Here is an 18,900-nt window from a genome sequence, read left to right as displayed (position 1 = left end):
GGAGCTTAAATCTGAACACAAATGGATAGAATCATGCACACATTTTAGGATCGCTGTACACCACAGAGCTGAAGATCATAATAGAAGCAAAGGACCAAACTCAACACCCCATATGGCCTTGACAGTCTGTCTGTTATGGACCACAGCAGCCCTGGCTGGCTGAGTCTAACTCCTAGCAGGAAGATAGATAAACAATCAGGAATGTTGTGTTTGGTCTCTAAAGAAATGGCTGCTGTCTGATACTTAATTTGTGGTTTGTCCTCTGAAATACTCCCAAGTTTCAAAACACCTCATAAAATATTTCACTCAACAATTCTTTTCTTCGAATACTTTTATATACTTTCATTCATATCTTGCTTCAGTTTGCTAGTATTTTTATTTTGTGAATGTTTCCATAAAAATTGTATTTTTTTTTTTTTTGCCCTGGTGCTGGGTGTCACGCGCTGTTTTATCTTTCCAACACAGGCGGAGGCGTGGCTTCACCTGCTTCGTGACGTTATCAGGAAGAGCCGAGTGCAGTGTGCTGAAAGCGGTCTCGCGTGTAAGTAGAAATGTCACTTTTAACTACTAACGGGCGCTATTTTATGTCATCTAAGACTTTATTGCATCAAACTATTACTCTTTATTTGTCCAACTCGTGCTGTAGGCGAGGAAAAGTAACTTTCTTTGGCGTTGAAGTTTCTGCGAGTCGAGTCAAGGACAGAAAACAGGCTTTGCACTGTTTTTGTTTTGCTTTGAACCGAATGTCTGTTTAATTTTGTAGCATTTTAAGATTATAGCACTTTTTGCTGACATAGGTGAGTATTTTGAAGTACCTTAACTGATTTATGAATCTATAACGGTTTCTGTTTAATTCGGCATAATTTTAAAAGCAATTACATATATATATATATATATATATATATATATATATATATATATATATATATATATATATATATATATATATATATATATGTGTGTGTGTGTGTGTTTTGTTATTGTACAAAAATAACGTTGTGTTGATGAACATGAGCGAATAGTCGATTAGATTAGAGTTATTTTAAGTAATTTGGCATGTGCTGAACCTGAAAGCACTGCAACTATACTCTGGTTTAGGATTAAATTCATGTTTGCTAATATTTGATGGCAGTGGCTGTGACAGATGTAGGACATGCCAGCTGAGACACTGAGATGATGGGAATGTCTTTGTTCCAAAAACAGACAGATGTCTGACTGAAGCCCACTGGCAAATCTGCATTTAGCATTTGCTTTTATTTTTAGACTATCAGATGGAATGGGAAGTGGCTCCCAGACAAGCGGTTGAATATTTGTCTGTGTTATTACATGATGATCCCGTTTGTTGTCCACAGCTTTGTAAGAACGCCATGCCTGATCTGATGGCGAGGCCTTTAATCCCAGGAGGATCTGAAGGAAGAGGCAGCTGCCTGGAAGCCTCCATGTCTGATCCAAGAAATCCGGTGATAGGAATCCTGGGTACGGGTGATTTCTCCCGCTCTCTGGCCAAGCGGCTGATGGCCGCCGGCTACCAGGTGGTGGTGGGGAGTCGGACCCCCAAGCGATTTGTGGCTTTGTTCCCAGAGGAGGCTGAGGTGATTCACACTTCATTACGTTGTAATTGGTGTTTATGTTTTCATCCTTCTGGAGATAATTACATATTCTTTTGACTTTTCCCCATCAGTGATAATAACTGTTGTTCTGATCCATAATATTTACACGTGATTGTACTTCAAAGTAAAAATCAGCTTCTGTAAGAGAAGGTTTTTTTTAGAGTTTTGTTTAAATAGTGTCAAATGGTGAAAAAGTGTCACACTATAAAGGAAGCTTGAATAAAACGATTTGATTTCAAAGTGACCAAGTCCAACTTCCCGTCTTCTAGGTGACAACCCAGATGGAGGCAGCCAGCCAGGCGGATCTGGTTTTTGTTGCGGTCTATCCGGAGCACCATTCCACGCTGGTGTCGCTGAAAGCAACACTGGCTGGTAAAACTTTAGTGGATGTTAGTAATGGTTTGCGACTCAACAGAGATGGGCCGTCCAATGCTGAACTACTGGCGGACTATTTCCCGGAGAGCGTTGTAGTCAAAGGGTTTAACACCATCTCAGCCTGGACGCTCCAAATGGGCCCTCGAGATGGAAACAGACAGGTACCAAACAACAGGTAGATAAAAATTAGATTCTTGAGCATCTTTGACAACATTTCTTCTTCCTGCAGGTTTTCCTGTGTGGCAACAGTCAGAAGGCCAAGGACTCGGTGAAACAAGTCTGTTGCCGAATGGGTTTTATCCCTGTTGATATGGGTCTCCTTTCTTCTTCTCTGGAGATTGAAAACCTCCCTCTTTATCTGTTTCCCTCCTGGCGCATCCCCATCCTCTGCACCTTGTCCCTGTTTGCATTTTTCTACATCTACAACTTCACGCAGGACGTCTTACACCCGTACATCACATCCAGGAAGAATGCTTTCTACAAAATGCCCATTGACACTGTGAACCTCACCCTTCCGTCGGTGGCCTTGGTGATGTTGTCGTTAGTTTACCTGCCCGGTTTGTGTGCTGCCTTCCGCCAACTGTGCTCAGGCACGAAGTACAAGCGCTTCCCCAACTGGCTGGACTGCTGGCTGACCACGAGGAAGCAGTTTGGGCTCTGCAGCTTCCTTTGTGCGGTTCTTCACGCCATTTACAGCTTGTGCCTCCCACTAAGGAAGTCTGCTCGCTTCAAACTGATCAACATGGCTTATAAACAGGTTAGACAAGAGATGCTTTTACATTTGGTGGGCCTTGCTATTTAAATTCTGTCTCAAAGAATTAACTTTCTGTTTGGCTTTTTTAAAATGTTTAAAGGGACTTTACGGACTTTTGAATTTTTATGCTCGTGATTGCCCCCTCAGGCCAAAAGCGTAACGGCAGCTTCAATAGTAGGCTCGTGCACGGGGTGCGCATGCTGTACGTGCACACTCCTTGACGAAAATTACAGCTGAGACAGTCCCGTGTGTGTGTGTGTGTGTGTGTGTGTGTGTGTGTGTGTGTGTGTGTGTGTGTGTGGCCCAGAGGACAGGAGAACATGCAGCCAATTAATAAAATAATTTGGTTCTGTACCTTTCTCTTCAGCACAGCCGACAAAGGTTCATGATGGGTCAGTCCTCCTGCATGCTCAGATCATTCCCTTCCCTTGCTTGAAAAATTGTTCCAAAATGAAAGTTAAACCCACATCTTTTTATCTGTGAATTCAATGCCGTTCGGTGAGTCTCAAATAAAAATTTGGGCATCTTACTGTAAAAAAATATATTATTAATGTAAAAAAGAAACTCTAATGAACTATGTTCACATCCAGAATTGAACCCAGGTCTTCTGCATGAGAGTCAGACGTCTTACAAGGTGAACTACACTCTAGTAACATTCACCGTGTCTGTAACTTTTATATCCTTGATGACAGCTGAAACAACGTCAATCTAAAGAACGGTTTGGAGCGAAAATGGCTATTTTGTTGCTAATATGCAGGAAATATCTAGAAGAAAGTTCTACAGAAAGTAGCTAAGGGTCCTCAGAAATGTAGCTAGCTTTGTCACTAGGCGTTAGGAACAGCGACAAAGTGGCACTGCCTCACTCTCTGCTGCTAAAGCTACTGATAGCAAACGCTACGGGCGATGCCTGAGCGTGAACACGCATGAAGCAGCCGGCTCGACCCGAGCATCTCTCTTTTTCTGTGATTTTACAGAAAAACAGGCAATCACAGTAAAAATGCCAGGGCTCATTCTACAGGACCAGGGCGTTGCAGGAGAATGTATGAAGAAGACATTTATTATTTCTATACATGCTTTGGTTGTCAAACTTCCATGATGTCCCTTTAATCAGTTGCAGTGTAAAACAAAAAACATTTAAAAGTGCATCCTAGCTGCTTCACACTCGGCTGCGAACCGCTCCAGCCAAAGCAGGAGATCTGATTCTTAGGCCACCGTAACGAATCCCCACAACACCTTGGCTGGGCCTAGCAATCCTGTCCATAAAAGTTATGAACAGAATCTGTGACAAAGGGAAGCCTTGGCGGAGTCCAACTCTCACTGGTAATGAGTCTGACTTTCTGCCGGCAATGCGGACCAAGCTCTGACACCGGACAGGGACCTAATGGCGCTTACACATTAGCGTCGGCACGGCCCCAAAAGGTATCGAACAGCACCCGAATTTGGTTTCACACACACGTCAGATTAGCGTTTTTGGTGCTGAGGCGACTCATGTCCGCCTTTTGTTTACCTTATGGAGCGGACTTTCCCACGCGTATTAAACTCCGCCCACAGGCTCGGGGATTTCCGCATTCCTGAGAAATCACTTGGATTTATATGTGAACACTACACCGCCCGTTCGAGACCGAACTCACGCCATCCAACATGACTGAACCCCGACCGTGCCGATGCTAATGTGTAAGGACCATAACAGCCTGTATGAAAGAGCCTGGTACCCCATAGTCCCGGAGTAAACCCCACAGGGCCCCCCGGGGAACGCGATCGAATGCCTTCTCCAAATCCACAAAACGCATCTAGATTGGTTGGGCAAACTCCCACACACACTCCTGGATCCCTCTAAGAGCTGATCCAGTGTTCCACGGCCATTATCGCACCGCGTTGGGCCAAACATGTGATGTCAGAAGGTCTTTGTTCACTGATTGGCTGTACTTCTTCAGAGTGCTCTGCCTTGCCAAGGTCTGGCAAAAAGCCAATTACTGAGCAGAATGCTCAGCATCATTACCATGTCCTCCATTGTTGAGTCGGGTTGAGCTTGAAAACTCAGACAGACCACCTGACTCTAATTTCCAAATTCTGAGGGCTGCCTTGCTGAGCTGAGTCCACTTACTAGATCTGTTTCTCCATGTTATGGAAAACTATCTAAACCGTGTAGAACAGAGCCTAGTAGAACCATGATGAGTAGCCTGCAGTGGTAAAGGCACATAAATGGGTAACCAAATGATTCAAAGCAGTAATTGTCCAATGGATAAAGTGACAGTCCAACTGATCAACCATATGGACTGAAACGTCAACCATTCCATTCCATTTTATGTATAAAGCACATTTCTACACGGCCGAGGCCAGCCAATGTGCTACACAGTAAAAGAGCTTAAAGGTCACCACACGGGAAGAAAGTAATAAAAGTAGTACAGTAACTACTATAAAATCAACAATAAAAATAAAACAGAGACATAGTACAATGCTAACTAGGCTGAAATACCATATTTTCCGGACTATAAGTCGCACCTGGCATAAAATGTATAAGGAAGAAGAAACAAACATATAAGTCACATTTTGGGGGGAAATTTTATTATTTTTCTTACAAAATCTGAGACCATACCATAGCATAGTTTATTTATATAGCACGTTTAAAACGTAGCATGGGAGCTGCCCAAAGTGCTGCACAGGCTAAAACAAAACGCGACCATTCTAAGGAACTACAACAGACGATAAAAATACCAGTCAAAAGCAGATAAAACTTGATGAATACTAAGAACACATTAAAACAATAAAACACTAAAACGTGTCACTGTCTAAAAGCCAAATCGTAAAAGTGGGTCTTTAAACGAGATTTAAGAACCGCCAGTGGTGGAGCCTGCCAAACTCCAATGGGCAACGAGTTCCACAGCTTTGGAGCAGCATGCACAAATGCTCGTTCACCCCGCGATTTGTATCGCATCCGCGGCGTACACAGCAGCAAAAGGTCAGCCGACCTCAACGTGCGCGTGGGTACATATGGAGTGAGCAGTCAGAGAGATAGGGAGGTGCCAGGTCGTTGACCAAGCATTTCACATTGCAAGACAAGTACCGGTAACAATAACCGAATAAACAATCAGGCGGCAGCAGCACACCACGGTCTCCAGCAGAGGATGGCGGTGTTTGAAACCCTCCCGGCGGGACAGGGGAGCTTATTTCTGGGTCGGAGCCGCCTGGCCCGCAGCAGCACGCCACGGTCTCTAGCAGAGGATGGCCGGGCAGAGGAGCTGAAACCTGGTCCGGAGCCGGTCCGCAGCAGGGCGGTATACATAATTTAGTACATAAGTCGCTCCGGAGTATAAGTTGCAGGGCCAGCCAGACTATGAAAAAAAAATGCAACTTATAGTCCGGAAAATACGGTAAAAGCCAAGGAATAAAAATCAGCTTTCAGGCGTGATTTAAAAATCCGAGAGAGAGAGGGCCATTCTCACTGCTAGAGGGAGTTGGTTCCAGAGACGAGGCGCACAGATTCAGAACGCTCGTTCTCCTCGTGTCCTCACCCGAACACTTGGGACCTGTAAGAGGCGGTGGTCTGCTGCCCGAAGAGTTCGACCAGGTACGTAGGGCTGAACCAGCTGAGTCAAGTACAGAGGCGCATAAAGAAAGAGTGACTTAAAAACAAGAAGTACACTTTTAAACTGGATGTGGTAGCACAGCTGGTCGTATGACCAATGACTTGTCCATCAGTTTTATGTGCAGACAGAAAGTTATTAACAGCCTAATTTATGGTCTAAATATTTGTCCAACTCTCCACAGAACAATCGAATAACTTCAACTGAAACTTTTACCAAAGGAATATTAGTTGCAACTAATTAGTCCACCGAATTATCTGCCAAGTGGATTAGCAATCATCCAGTTGATCAAATTATTGAACGAAGACCCATCCAAATAATTCAACGACTACTTAATCAGCCGGCTTTTTTTAAACACCGGTGTCTTATTCAGCAAAGCAGTCGTCTAGCTGATGATTGGCTTGACCAAACAAAACGTTCATGTAATTAGGCAACCAACTAAGTTATTGAGCAATTATTTGACAGAACAGATAATCAAAGGACAGATTAATCGACAAATGTTTTGCCACTTTTAAATTAACCCCTTTTCAGCCATGTCTGTAAATACCTAAAAGATTACCAAGCAGGAAGAACAGAACGAGACGCCCTTGATGATGAGATGACGCATCTCAAGGTTATCCTTCTAATAAATTTCAAATGTCAATGGTAGACGTGCTGAGGCTACAGTGGAGCGTGGCTAGACCGACCTGCAGAGCATCGTCTTTTGCTGCTACTCTGATTGGTCCAGGCCGGTAATAAACATTTCAGGTGTTTTCAAGGGTTGATAAATGAAGATTTATTGAAATCCAACCTGCAGGACCTCATTTGGGAAGCAGGAGGATAGAGGGATGTGCCGATGCCTGATTGATGGTCAACCAGGCCCAGACTAGAGTCTGTGTGAAGCGTCGAAGGATCGGGTCACGCCGTGAAATGCAGCCCAAGTCCCCCGCCTTACCTCAGCTCCCTACGTTAGATTTCTAAAACTCTGCATTGACTCTAGAAAGACACGTGTTGGTTTACTTTTTGGTGTGTGTGTGTGTGTGTGTGTGTGTGTGTGTGTGTAGGTGAAGATGGGGGTGGAGGACTCGTGGGTGGATGAGGAGGTGTGGAGGATGGAGCTGTACCTGTCTGTGGGAATCATGGCCCTTGGGCTGCTCTCCCTGCTGGCTGTCACCTCTCTGCCTTCAGTGGCCAACTCCATCAACTGGAGGGAGTTTAGCTTCATACAGGTAAGCCCCCCACCCCATCCTCTATCTACACACACACACACACACACACACACACACACACACACACACACACACACACACACACACACACACACACACACACACACACACACACACACACGTTATGCTTATGGGGCAAAGCAGGACAGGAGTGAAGGAGGCAGACAGGTGTCCCGCTGATGTCCTCTCAGAGACGTCTCTTGCAGTCACACACATTGCTGCCCCAGATTCACGGCTAAACTCGTGCTGTGACAAAGCCTCCAAAGCGCCGTGACTCAGTGCACACGTACTTCCTCCTCTTCTTTTACCCCTCCCTCCCACCGCTGCCGCGGGTCCTGCAGGACTTTCAGTCTGATTTAGCTGCTTTTTTCCACTTTCATCTCACAGTAATCCATCGGCCGTCAGATTAGTCATGTGCCGACAGCCGGGGCGAGGAGAGGCAAGTTTCTGCTTGGTTCATCTACACTTGGTGGCCAGAGCTGCAGGAGTGTGTGTGTGTGTGTGTGTGTGTGTGTGTGTGTGTGTGTGTGTGTGTGTGTGTGTGTGTGTGTGTGTGTGTGTGTGTGTGTGTGTGTGTGTGTGTGTGTGTGTGTGTGTGTGTGTGTGTGTGTGTGTGTGTGTGTGTGTGTGTGTCTTTGTTTTCAAGCCTCTATCATTTGACCTACACGTTCTGAATGAAAACACGAAACTCCTTCATAACAAGTTAAACACGTAAAATCACTTCCACCTCTCCTCTGAAAGAATGGTATGTTTGTTTATGTTTATGTTTATTTATTTGGCAGACGCTTTTATCCAAAGGGACTTACAATTTATAACCTATAGTGCAAGTTGTGATCTGTGGGGGAAACCGGAGTACCCGGAGGAAACCCACGCATGCATGGGGAGAACACGCAACTCCACGCAGAAAGGCTGCAGCCGAGTTTCGAACCTGCAACCTTCGTGCTGCGAGGCAACAGTGCTAACCACTGCGCCACCATGCAGCCCATGCAGTACCAGTTTACACTGGTACTGTTGCTGATACGGGTGCTGGTGCTGGTATTGGTGCTGGTACTGGAGCTGTTGGTATTGGTGCTGGTACTGGTGCTGGTACTGGTACTGGTATTGGTGCTGGTACTGGTATTGGTATTGGTATTGGTGCTGGTACTGGTACTGGTATTGGTGCTGGTACTGGTATTGGTATTGGTATTGGTGCTAGTACTGGTGCTGGTATTGGTTCTGGTATTGGTGCTGGGGCTGGGGCTGGTATTGGTACTGGTACTGGTATTGGTACTGGTGCTGGTATTGGTACTGGGGCTGGTATTGGTACTGGTACTGGTATTGGTACTGGGGCTGGTATTGGTACTGGTACTGGTATTGGTTAGGGCTGCAACAACGAATCGATAAATTCGATGAAAATCGATTACTAAAAGCGTTGGCAACGAATTGCGTCATCGATTCGTTGTGTCGCACAACTCTTCCAAAAGCGCCCCCCCTTCCCGCCCGCCGTTGCGCACAGACCAGAGCAAGTCAGATCAGCGCGAGGGAGAGCCGCAGATCAGCGTGAGGGAGAGCCGGTACCGGCAGATCAGCGCGAGGGAGAGCCGCAGATCAGCGTGAGGGAGAGCCGGTACCGGCAGATCAGCGCGAGGGAGAGCCGGCAGACTTGCGCTGCTGCGAACCGGTTCCGCATTGTTGCACAGCGATCCAGGCAGCTGCTTCCAGCGCACGGTCCATTCTCAAAGTGGCGCAACCAAAAAACTATAATTAGCACACGATCGTTCATGTCCGCACATGTTCTCTATTTTCTGTCTTATTTGTGCCTGAAGCTCGCTACTGCGGAGCTCATCACCTGTGCTGTGGTGATGTCACCTCACGCTGCATCGAAAACGCGCTCTGCGCTTTTCGGTCAGGAGATCCCTTTGACCTGCTCAAAAGTAACTGATGAGGTGAAAAGGTAAGAATCCAGGCAACAGATTTTCTGGAGAATTAAGAGGAGATGCAGGAAGATGAGAGACAGACAGGACAGGAAAATAGTTCAATAAAAACAAGAAAACAAAACAAAGTGTTGAAAAGTAAAATGTAGGTAGATTTATCTCCACGACACGTTTTTACCAGTAAAAAACAATAAGTTATACACATGTAATATTTATACATCTGATACAATTCAGATCACCTTCAAAACTCAGTCACACACCCAGGGCCGTTTCAAGACATTTTGGGGGCCAAGGCAAAATGCCCCCCCCCCCCCCATTACTGGCATGTTCTAATATTATCAGATGAAAAACTAAATTATCAGACATGCTGTCTCATCTGCTTCTTTTTTAAACTTGCAAAAAGTAACAAAACCATTTGAAAGCCACTATTTGTGGATTCTCTGAAAGTTTCCATGGAGTGTGTGACAACTTATTTTTTCATTGATCCTATCGTCTAATCTCACAGCTGAAACAAGCATCCTTAATAATCTGTGCACAGGAAGCTTACCGATGCTGTAGTAAAACAAAAGGTATAATAATTTATTATTAATAAAACCTTGTTGCAGCACTAAAGCAGAAAAATTAGATTTTGCATTAAATATGCAAAATATTTACATATGAATTGTTTTAGAGCCCTTTAATTGGCAGAATCTGATATTAATTTAGTTCTTACAAAAAATGGGTCCCAACATGGTTTGTGTGGCGTTGCCATAGAGTGACGTCATAGGCACAGATCCCCTGTCCTCTTGTTTGGAAATGGAAATATGGTCACCCTACATTAAACAAACTGTCCACCCGGGCTTTTGCACTGCACAGAGACGCTTCGCTGCCTATGACTGAATGTCAGTTGAGAGTCAGTCTCATGCAGACTGACCAATGAAGAGAGGGCCTCAAGTTAAGACCCTCTCCTCATTGGTCAGTCCACACGAGGTGGGTCAAAGGTTACTCTGGGCGGGTTACGTGTTGTCAGGCATTCAAGTATTGAGTATATTTACTGCATATTACAGTAAAATATTCTGTATGTGACCACATTATGGTGATCCTTGGGTCGTGATGATGGAGCCCTTGAATATTGTTGCCCAGGGTACAACAAAGTGTTAATCTGGCCCTGGTTCCGCCGTCACATTCCCGCAGAAACTGGTTGATCACACCGGGGCCAGACTACTAGCATGTGGTTTTACAACCACAATGTCCTCAGAAGCAAAAACGCTTTTCAAAGGGAGGGAGGAGTCCTAACTGTTGCTGCAGGCGTGTTGTGTGAGAGTGCAGTTATTTACTGGTTAATATATTTTTGGGTTCAGTTGCTTTCATGTGGCCTAATGTGAGTCTATTTGGGATCATTGGAATGATCAGCAGCATTTCTTGATGTGACTTTATGGCAGTTGCCCAGGGTATCATCGCAAGGAGGATGGCATTCATTTACTTTTGTTTTATTTGGTATTTTTTCAGTCATTTTTGGAAATAGTGATCAATTTTGATTAATTCACAGCCTATGTTTAATTACATTTAAAATAAATGTCAACAGATGAGATCAAACAAAACAGATGAGAATTGCCCTTAAGCTGTTTAACTTGGACCAAGCATTTTAGGTCACAGATAGATGTAGCTTAGGGTCTCTGTCTATACACCTTATAAGACAATTTAGGTGATGGCATGTTGTTTTTCTGTTATTGAACTGTTTTCTAATAATGTTGTGTTAAATAAAGTGAAGGAAGGAGAGAAATAACGTTTCCCTAGCAGTTTTTAAAAATTTCCCCATGTAATCCGATTAATCGATTAATCGTGTCGAGACCCCATCTGATTAATCAATTATCCAAATAATCGTTTGTTGCAGCCCTAGTATTGGTATTGGTATTGGTGTTGGTACTGGTATTGGTACTGGCATTGGTATTGGTGCTGGTACTGGTATTGGTGCCGGGGCTGGTAATGGTTCTGGTATTGGTGCTGGTACTGGTATTGGTACTGGGGCTGGTATTGGTACTGGGGCTGGTACTGGTATTGGTGCTGGTACTGGTATTGGTACTGGGGCTGGTATTGGTACTGGGGCTGGTGCTGTTACTGGTACTGGTATTTGTGCTGGTGCTGGTATTGGTGCTGGTGCTGGTACTGGTATTGGTGCTGGTGCTGGTACTGGTGCTGGTACTTATCGTAAATATTAAAAAGAAACCTCTTCAGTTTCCTTCTGTGGTGTTTGTTCACATTGAGCCAGGACACATTTGCATTTGAAATGTCATCAGAAGTTGCCCCGTAGACTCGGAACGCCTGAACGTGACCCGAGGAAACTCATCTGGGTGCACTGGATCATACTGGATGGGATTACCCAGCATGCACATTATTACCAGACATTAAAAAGCCTCTGAGACCCAATCCCAACACTCGCACTTGCGTTCCTGGCCAGGGGTGCGAGTGCGTAGGGTGTCCCGATTCTCAAGTGTGGCAGTTGACCACGCCCCCCATTGCACCCTTAATCTGCACTTCACCCAAGTCCGCAGCAATGTGCGCCTCGGGAAAGAGTATTACCCACAAGCCATTGCTGCAGGAGAAAAGGCTCAAGTTCCTTTTCTGAAAATATGTATTTTCTAATTAAATTAGTACATTTTAGTGTGATTAGTTGATGCTCTAAAACTTTTAGACAAAGCAGCAATAAATGTACATTTATTTCAAATCACTGTTTGTTTAAAAGTTGTTCATAAAGATTTTTGAAAAAAGTATAACGGTGTCTAGCATTCCGGCATGCTCCCCGTGATCGATCACGCAATGCTCCCCGTCTCAATTCTGCAATTACTTGCACACTTTGTGTACTACGCACTCGAAGCCTCACAGCGCACTTTCTCCAAGTGCACTTAGCTGAAGTCCGCAGGGCGCAGCGTGAGTATTGAGATTGGGCCTTAGGTTCAATGCCTTCTATCCACATTTGGACCAAATTACCCATGGGAACAGTAATGTTTCTTTAGCACCTTATTGGTTCTCCTACTGTTTAATCCAGCATCTACATGGTCTAGGAATGTTCCAGCAACTTGGAGACAAATGATTGTAAGAAAATGACCGAAAGTCAGGCACCATTTAAATTTCCATAAGTGCAAGAAAGTTTTGCTAGCTTTCGAAGGGTTCAGCCATCAAATCCTCACCAATTTGATACATAATTAATTAATTGGAGCTTCATTATAACAAGAACATTTGCATCGAGGGTCAAAAGGCAGTCATCTCATCCAGGGTGGGGACCGCCAATGTTTCTGCTTTGGTCTGCCGTCTGATCTACCACGCAGTTTAGGGGGGCCGTCAGTCTAGCCTAGGGCTGAGTGATCGATCGTTTTCTGATTGCATTTTCAAACAATGCCATCATGTGATCATCAAAGCTGCATTTTGGGGGATTTTTTTTATTTGCAGTGCTCCTGACTGACGACACAAACCTTTTCAGAGTTACGGTAATTCAAAGTGAGAATGGGAACTGTCAGCGTTCAGTGTTCGAGTGGTGCTTTTGTGAGAAAAGCGTCCGGACTGCGTACAACAGCGTCCAGCCTTGCCCCTAGGTGGCTTTACATCTAGTAACCTCACAGGTTGGAGACTGTTTTCCTCTTGATAAAGGGTTTTCTGAACTGCTTTTAGTCCCTTTTTCGTTAACACCAACTCAACTCGGCCCAGCTCTACTCTACGTGGTTTTGGGTGGTTCTACATTACAGTTGATAAAAAGCTCCGGTGTATGGGCTTGTCATAACTGGGTGGCCCCTAGAGTTTGATAAGTAGTGCGAGTTGATCTGTACACAATCCAAGAATATGGCAGTAGGTGTCATGATATGCTAATTAGACGAGGTAGTTACATCCAGTACACAGCGGATTACTCTCATGTGGCTCATAGATTTATCATTATTGTCAGAACACTCTGGTCCGTGTAGTCGACAGTAAGTCGGACTCGTTCCTGAGAGTAGTTTGACCCATCAGACCTGCCTTTCGTCACCTGGTTCTTCAAACGTGGAGGATTTTTCATCTGGTGGCTGGAAGATCTCGTCTCAGCATTTTTGCTGATGGTGTGGTCCATTTTTTCTTTTTATTGAACTTCGAACATTAGAAGCTGATGATCAATAACCTAAAAAAGACCGTAGTGAGCTCCAGTCAGATGGTAAACCGGTGTTCTTGGAATTTCTCCTACCCCGTAAACCGTCCTACCCGTTGTTCCTGAGCATGTGTGCGCATGCGCACAACACAAAAAGGGAATGCTACTCCGTTGTCATATTTGCAGGAAAATAGGTAAGTAGTAAGTATTAGTTCTTTTTATTGACGTTGATACTTGATTTTTTGGGTTAGGGTTAGGGTTTGCGTCATGTAAAACACCCTAAAATTATCCTACGGGTAGGACGTTTTGCCAACGTAGGACGTTTTGTCAGAACACCGGAACATTTTCATTTAACAACAAACTGAATAATGTTATAGATTCTTTATCGTTGCCATTACAGGGTATCCGCGGGTCCTTAAAAAGTCTTAAAAAGTCTTAAATTAGCTTTTCCTAATTTAAGGCCTTAAAAGTCCTTTAAAAGGACAAATAATCCTTAAATCCAGTTTCCAAAGGTCTTAAATGACCAAAGACCCAATAAACAAGATTCTTTTATTTCTATAAAAATTTCGTGAATCTCTAGTTAGTGTTCAGCATTTTTTGTGTACGATGTTGGCGTAAGCGGAACCGTACGCAGTCGGTTGGTTGTGAAAGGGGGCTATTTTTTTAGATGAGCACATTAGCTGGTTAAGCTAGTGGGAGCTTGCGCCATGGGGAAGGGCAAGTTTAATGGTAACTGGATGGCTAATCCCACGTTCGCGACGTGGTTAGCACCGGCTCCAGGCAATAGCTGGAAATTATCGCTTAAATTTAATTTTTAAAATAGCTTAAATTTGGTCAAAGTGGCCTTAAAAAAGGTCTTAAAAAGTCTTGAATTTGGCTCCCTTAAATCTGCAGCTACCCTGCATTAATCAGCATGTTTGAGACATGAGCAATAAAACGTGTTACTCTGGCCGGCTGCTCAGGCTTGTGCCTGAAGGAAGGAAGGCGTGTGGATAAGGCCATCGGCTGGATGATGGAGATCTGTCGTTTAGGTCCCCCAGAGAAGCAGATCAGACCAAGTTTTGCTTTTCGACTGCTTCAGAGAACCAGACTGTTAAAGCATTACTGTGGGATCGTCAGTTTTTTTATACCACCAGGGAACTCTTAAAACTTCTAATTAATCTGCCTGGTGATCTAAGAGTCCTTCAAGTGCCGTGCCGAGGCGTAGTCATTCCAGTGAAGTAGGAATGTTTCACGTCGCCGTCGGCCTCATGTGGTGATCTGTGGCCCCTGCAGTCATGTGACTCACTCCGGGAAACCCCATCAGGGTTTCTTCAGGTCAGGACTGGTGGGTCAGTGTGTCTCCTAAGGGTCTGCTGTGGCCTCCAACACCGCCCGCCAATGTTTGCTGACTCTTCTCTCCTGTTTTTATTAATGCGTCAGACATTTAGAGGGCAGTCTGGTGTTACTGCTTTCTAAAGCCTTTTTCTCTGATGTTCTACAGTCTTCTCTTGGTTACTGTGCCCTGTCCATGGCAACCGCCCACACACTCATCTACGGGTGGAACCGTGCCTTCGATGCGTCCCAGTATCACTTCTACATGCCTCCCAACTTCATCCTGGTCCTGGTGCTTCCCATCGTGGTCCTACTGGGCCGCCTGGCGCTCTTCCTGCCTTGTGTGGCTGGGCGGCTCAGACGGATCCGGCGCGGCTGGGAGAGCTGCCGACAGATCCGCTTCATGCTGCCGGGGGAGGAGTACCGTAACGGGATGGAGGACATCAGTAACGTGTAAGAAGCTCTGGTGTTGGTAGTGTGCACCAAACCCCAGACACGATTTAAATATCAGCACAGAGACAATCAAATATTTATATTCTGCTTATTAGAAGGCGAGTCCTCAGATGTTCAACTATTAGACGTCGTTTCAGACTTGTGTGTAGTTCATAGTTTCTCGAATCCAGCACTAAACCAGCTTTAGTTCTGCTCATGTAACCGTTACACTCCAAGATCCCGTCTTGCAATCGTAGAAACTATTTGCTGCAGGTTTTTGTGACATTGTTTGACTTTCTGATGCACTATTGTGAACGATCAAAGCCTTTCCTTAAAGAGCACTTGATGAAACTTTTATTTTCTTCAGACTTCAGTATCAGTGAGTTGAAGAACTTGCCCCCAACCCCCTTAAATACCAAACTCTTGTTACGGGGAAGCACTTATACTACCAGTACCACCGTCAATGCAACGGCCAAAGGAAGCTACTTGTCCCAAAGATCTTGTCAGCCTAAATTAAAATGTGTTGAAGCTACAAAAAAGAAGAAAAACAACCCCTTGCCCTTTACACCAATGAAAAACACTTTTATGTGCAAATGACAATAAATGTGTTGGTCCAGATTTCGAGTCAGTGCCAATGTTTCTAGGTTTGTTGTACAGGCTAATCCAAAGAAACCCATACAATATTTCTGGAAGTTGTCGATCTGTTCCTTCTAGCATGGTTTTAGCACTTCATGGATAAGGACAAACATCTGATTGGTTTATTTGTATGGCTGCTTGGTAATGGTGCTTTCAAAGGAATGAAGAAAGGATTCCATTCAACTTTTCTTTGGGTGCGTTTCTAGAAACACTCTTCTTCTGTTACCATCCATCCATCCATCTTCTGAACCCGCTTAGTCAATGTATGGTCGCAGGGTCTGGTGCCTATCTCCAGCAGTCAACGGGCAATTAGGCGGGGTACACCCTGGACAGAGAGCCAGTCCATCGCAGCTTCTTCTGTTACCTTTTCACTTAATTATTTGTCCTTTTGAAGTTGTTTATTCTAAACAACTAAGTTAATATATATTTATGTTTACTAATATCTGTTTAAAAGAGCAATAGTCTAAAAAACAGTTGATGTTTGAATCACTGTCTTTATTTAATCCATGCTGCAGTTACCAGTTTGGACCAGCAGGTGCCAGTTTCACCACTTCTTGACACTAAAAATGTAAACTAGTTTTAAAAGAAGTGACTTATCATACTAGAACTATTTATAAGTTGTTGTAGATATTCTAATAAGCTGTGATTTGTCTCATTGCCTAAATGTGGCCAGACCATCTATTTAGTTCCAATTATGGAAGATAAAAAAACGGGAAGAACCGCTAAATAGAATGTGAAGGGTTATAATACAATGTTAACATAGATTTAACATTTATATTAAACCAGGTAGGATTAAAAGTCAAGGTTTGGTTAGAACGGCCGCCGCTAATCACAAACGCTCACTAATAATTTATAAACCGTCCCTTTTGTGTTTATTTAGGTATCAGATCTGCTGATGTTTGGCTGGAATCATGTTCCTCGTGAATGTTTTGGTTTAACTTTTTTCTTAGTGGGCTGTTAAATCATCTCGATTGTTTCGTTGCCAGAAACTGTTTTCAGCTACTTGTTAGACGTGTGTTCTGAATGAAAATGCATTTCAGTGGAAGGGTGAGCATCAACAGATGTAAAGATTTTCTTTGGAAAGTGTCGAAATAAAGAACATTTTTACAACAGTTTGGTTTCTGCTGAATTCGATATATAATCTCTAAATGAAGTAGAGGCTAATCTGTTCATGCTCCTGTTTAATCTCACTAATGACCCGTTAATCCCAGTTTAAATGAACTCACTAAATTAGTGAATGCTGCCATCTGCTGGTGTTTTAGTGTAACAACAGGATAAAGCTTCAGGCAACGTGAGTAAAAATGTTGACAAAATAATTTAAAAATCATATATTATTTTTTACAGCTGTACAATTTACATTTATATCTCAACCTAATGGAGTAAAATAGGTGCAGGTCATTAAAAAAGAAGAAAAGTTTATTTCTCTGTAAAAACAAAAAAGTGAATTACAAATGTAAGAATGGGAGTAGTTTTCATGTTCTTTTAGGACAAAAACAGCCCAAAATGTGTTTTACTTATACTTTCAGAGGATGAAAGCCACTTTGTTTTTCGTGAGTGCAACGAGAATAATAAAAGGTAACATAACCACATCATGTACCTATTTAACTGAACAGCAGTTTTGAACGTGAAACCATGAAATGCATTAAGTGCTAGTGGAGTTTCTCTCATCACTGATAAGTGAATGTCCCATGTTACATTAGAATTCACTCAGATTGGAGGATGTTCCAGAGTTCTGCACAGCATGAAAAATGCCATAAAAGTGGGCGTTGCCAGGAGGCACAGAGTGGCATGGCCAAGTGTGGAGAATTTCCATCCTGGGAGGGAGGGGGAGTGGGAGGAGACTGTACCGATGACGTGAAATTGTCCCAGCCCCGGCCAATCACAAGTTGAAAATGCAGTAGCCGCTGTTCTGCCACAGGGGGCAGCACTGAGGCGTTTTTAGACCTAGATTCTAGATGTAATCAAGTTTATACAAACATGTCAAAAATATGCACAGAAACAGAAAGATTGCATTTGTAAAGAACCGATTACACAGTTAATTAGCAAAAACATGTTATTTTGGGGTTTAGTTACTCTTTAAGGTCAAACATTCTGCCAGAGAGAATACGTGGCTCCATCAGTAACCGCAAGTGGCCCGCGCCCTAACACAACCCCAGACCATTACACTACCACCACCATGTTTGACTGAAGTTTAGCTTTAAAAATCTGCCATCATGCCATTTTTGTCTCCCATCTCTGTCCCGTTGTTCATTTATGACCCCTGACCTTCATGAACAGAGCTCTGCAGTACTTTGGATGTCATAGTTTTGCTTGTTGTACGCAGTCGAGTCTGTGCCCGGATCACACTGTGATTTTTGGCTGTCGCACAGGATTGTTCATGTCATGCTGTGAGAACTCCAGAAAGGTGGCAGACCGCATGACGTCTCGCTCCTGCAGGACACGCAACGTCATGAGCACACCTCCTGAAAGCATACGTCAGCAGACCGCTAACCCAAACACATCTGAAAAGATCAAATAAAGTGTTGTCGTTAGCACTTCTTTTTAGCGTCAGCATCATGAACCAGCTCATCATCTTCAAAGAGGACGCATCATTTTAAAAACCCTCGCTTTGGCCTCGGGCCAGGGGCGGATTAAGGACTGAAGAACATCCGGGGCTTAACACACGCGCATGCTCACACACACACACACACACACACACACGTGACACGCACTAGTCAACATCATATATATGACTTGTACCACATAATTTTTAATCTGAAGCTACATATTAAGCATATTCAGGGCAGAGTATTGTTCCTGTTAGTGTTTAGTGTGAGATGATGGTAAATATTCCCTTTCTTTCTCCAACAACTTTACCTGATAGTAAGCTAACTTTAGGCAAACCAGCAGCACAACAAATATTTTCAAATAAGACTCACAAACCTGAGTCAACACCAGTCTCATCAAAGCTGGGGTTCTGTCGCGGTACTTTTGGTCTAAAAAAC

The 18,900-nt window shown here is 43.9% G+C and overlaps 1 protein-coding gene across 2 annotated transcripts; it reads left to right on the top strand.

Annotated features, from left to right (window-relative positions):
- The first annotated feature begins 478 nt into the window (after positions 1-478).
- LOC107381051 (metalloreductase STEAP3) lies at positions 479-17,028 on the top strand. 2 transcript variants are annotated; one of them, XM_015952537.3, is made up of 6 exons: positions 479-541; positions 1,353-1,592; positions 1,880-2,146; positions 2,215-2,742; positions 7,367-7,531; positions 15,018-17,028. In XM_015952537.3, exons 2-6 carry the CDS (start codon positions 1,368-1,370, stop codon positions 15,303-15,305), a joined length of 1,473 nt encoding a protein of 490 aa, XP_015808023.1. In that variant the 5' UTR covers positions 479-541; positions 1,353-1,367; the 3' UTR covers positions 15,306-17,028. The 2 variants fall into 2 exon arrangements, with proteins under 2 accessions (XP_015808023.1, XP_015808024.1); XM_015952538.3 differs by lacking the exon at positions 479-541 and adding an exon at positions 558-797.
- Positions 17,029-18,900: the final 1,872 nt, after the last annotated feature.

The sequence above is a fragment of the Nothobranchius furzeri genome, chromosome 14 (genome assembly GCF_043380555.1).
Source record: "Nothobranchius furzeri strain GRZ-AD chromosome 14, NfurGRZ-RIMD1, whole genome shotgun sequence".
In the NCBI taxonomy this organism is placed as follows: Eukaryota; Metazoa; Chordata; class Actinopteri; order Cyprinodontiformes; family Nothobranchiidae; genus Nothobranchius; species Nothobranchius furzeri.
Note: the sequence above shows the minus strand (reverse complement) of the source record. Positions and strands in the feature narration are given on the sequence as shown.

Bases quoted from the DNA above. Each gene is read 5' to 3' on its own strand.
- LOC107381051 (XM_015952537.3), top strand. From the start codon at position 1,368: ATGCCTGATCTGATGGCGAGGCCTTTAATCCCAGGAGGATCTGAAGGA. The intron at 2,147-2,214 runs GTACCAAACAAC...TTCTTCCTGCAG, and splicing joins CTCGAGATGGAAACAGACAG to GTTTTCCTGTGTGGCAACAG. The intron at 7,532-15,017 runs GTAAGCCCCCCA...GATGTTCTACAG, and splicing joins GGGAGTTTAGCTTCATACAG to TCTTCTCTTGGTTACTGTGC.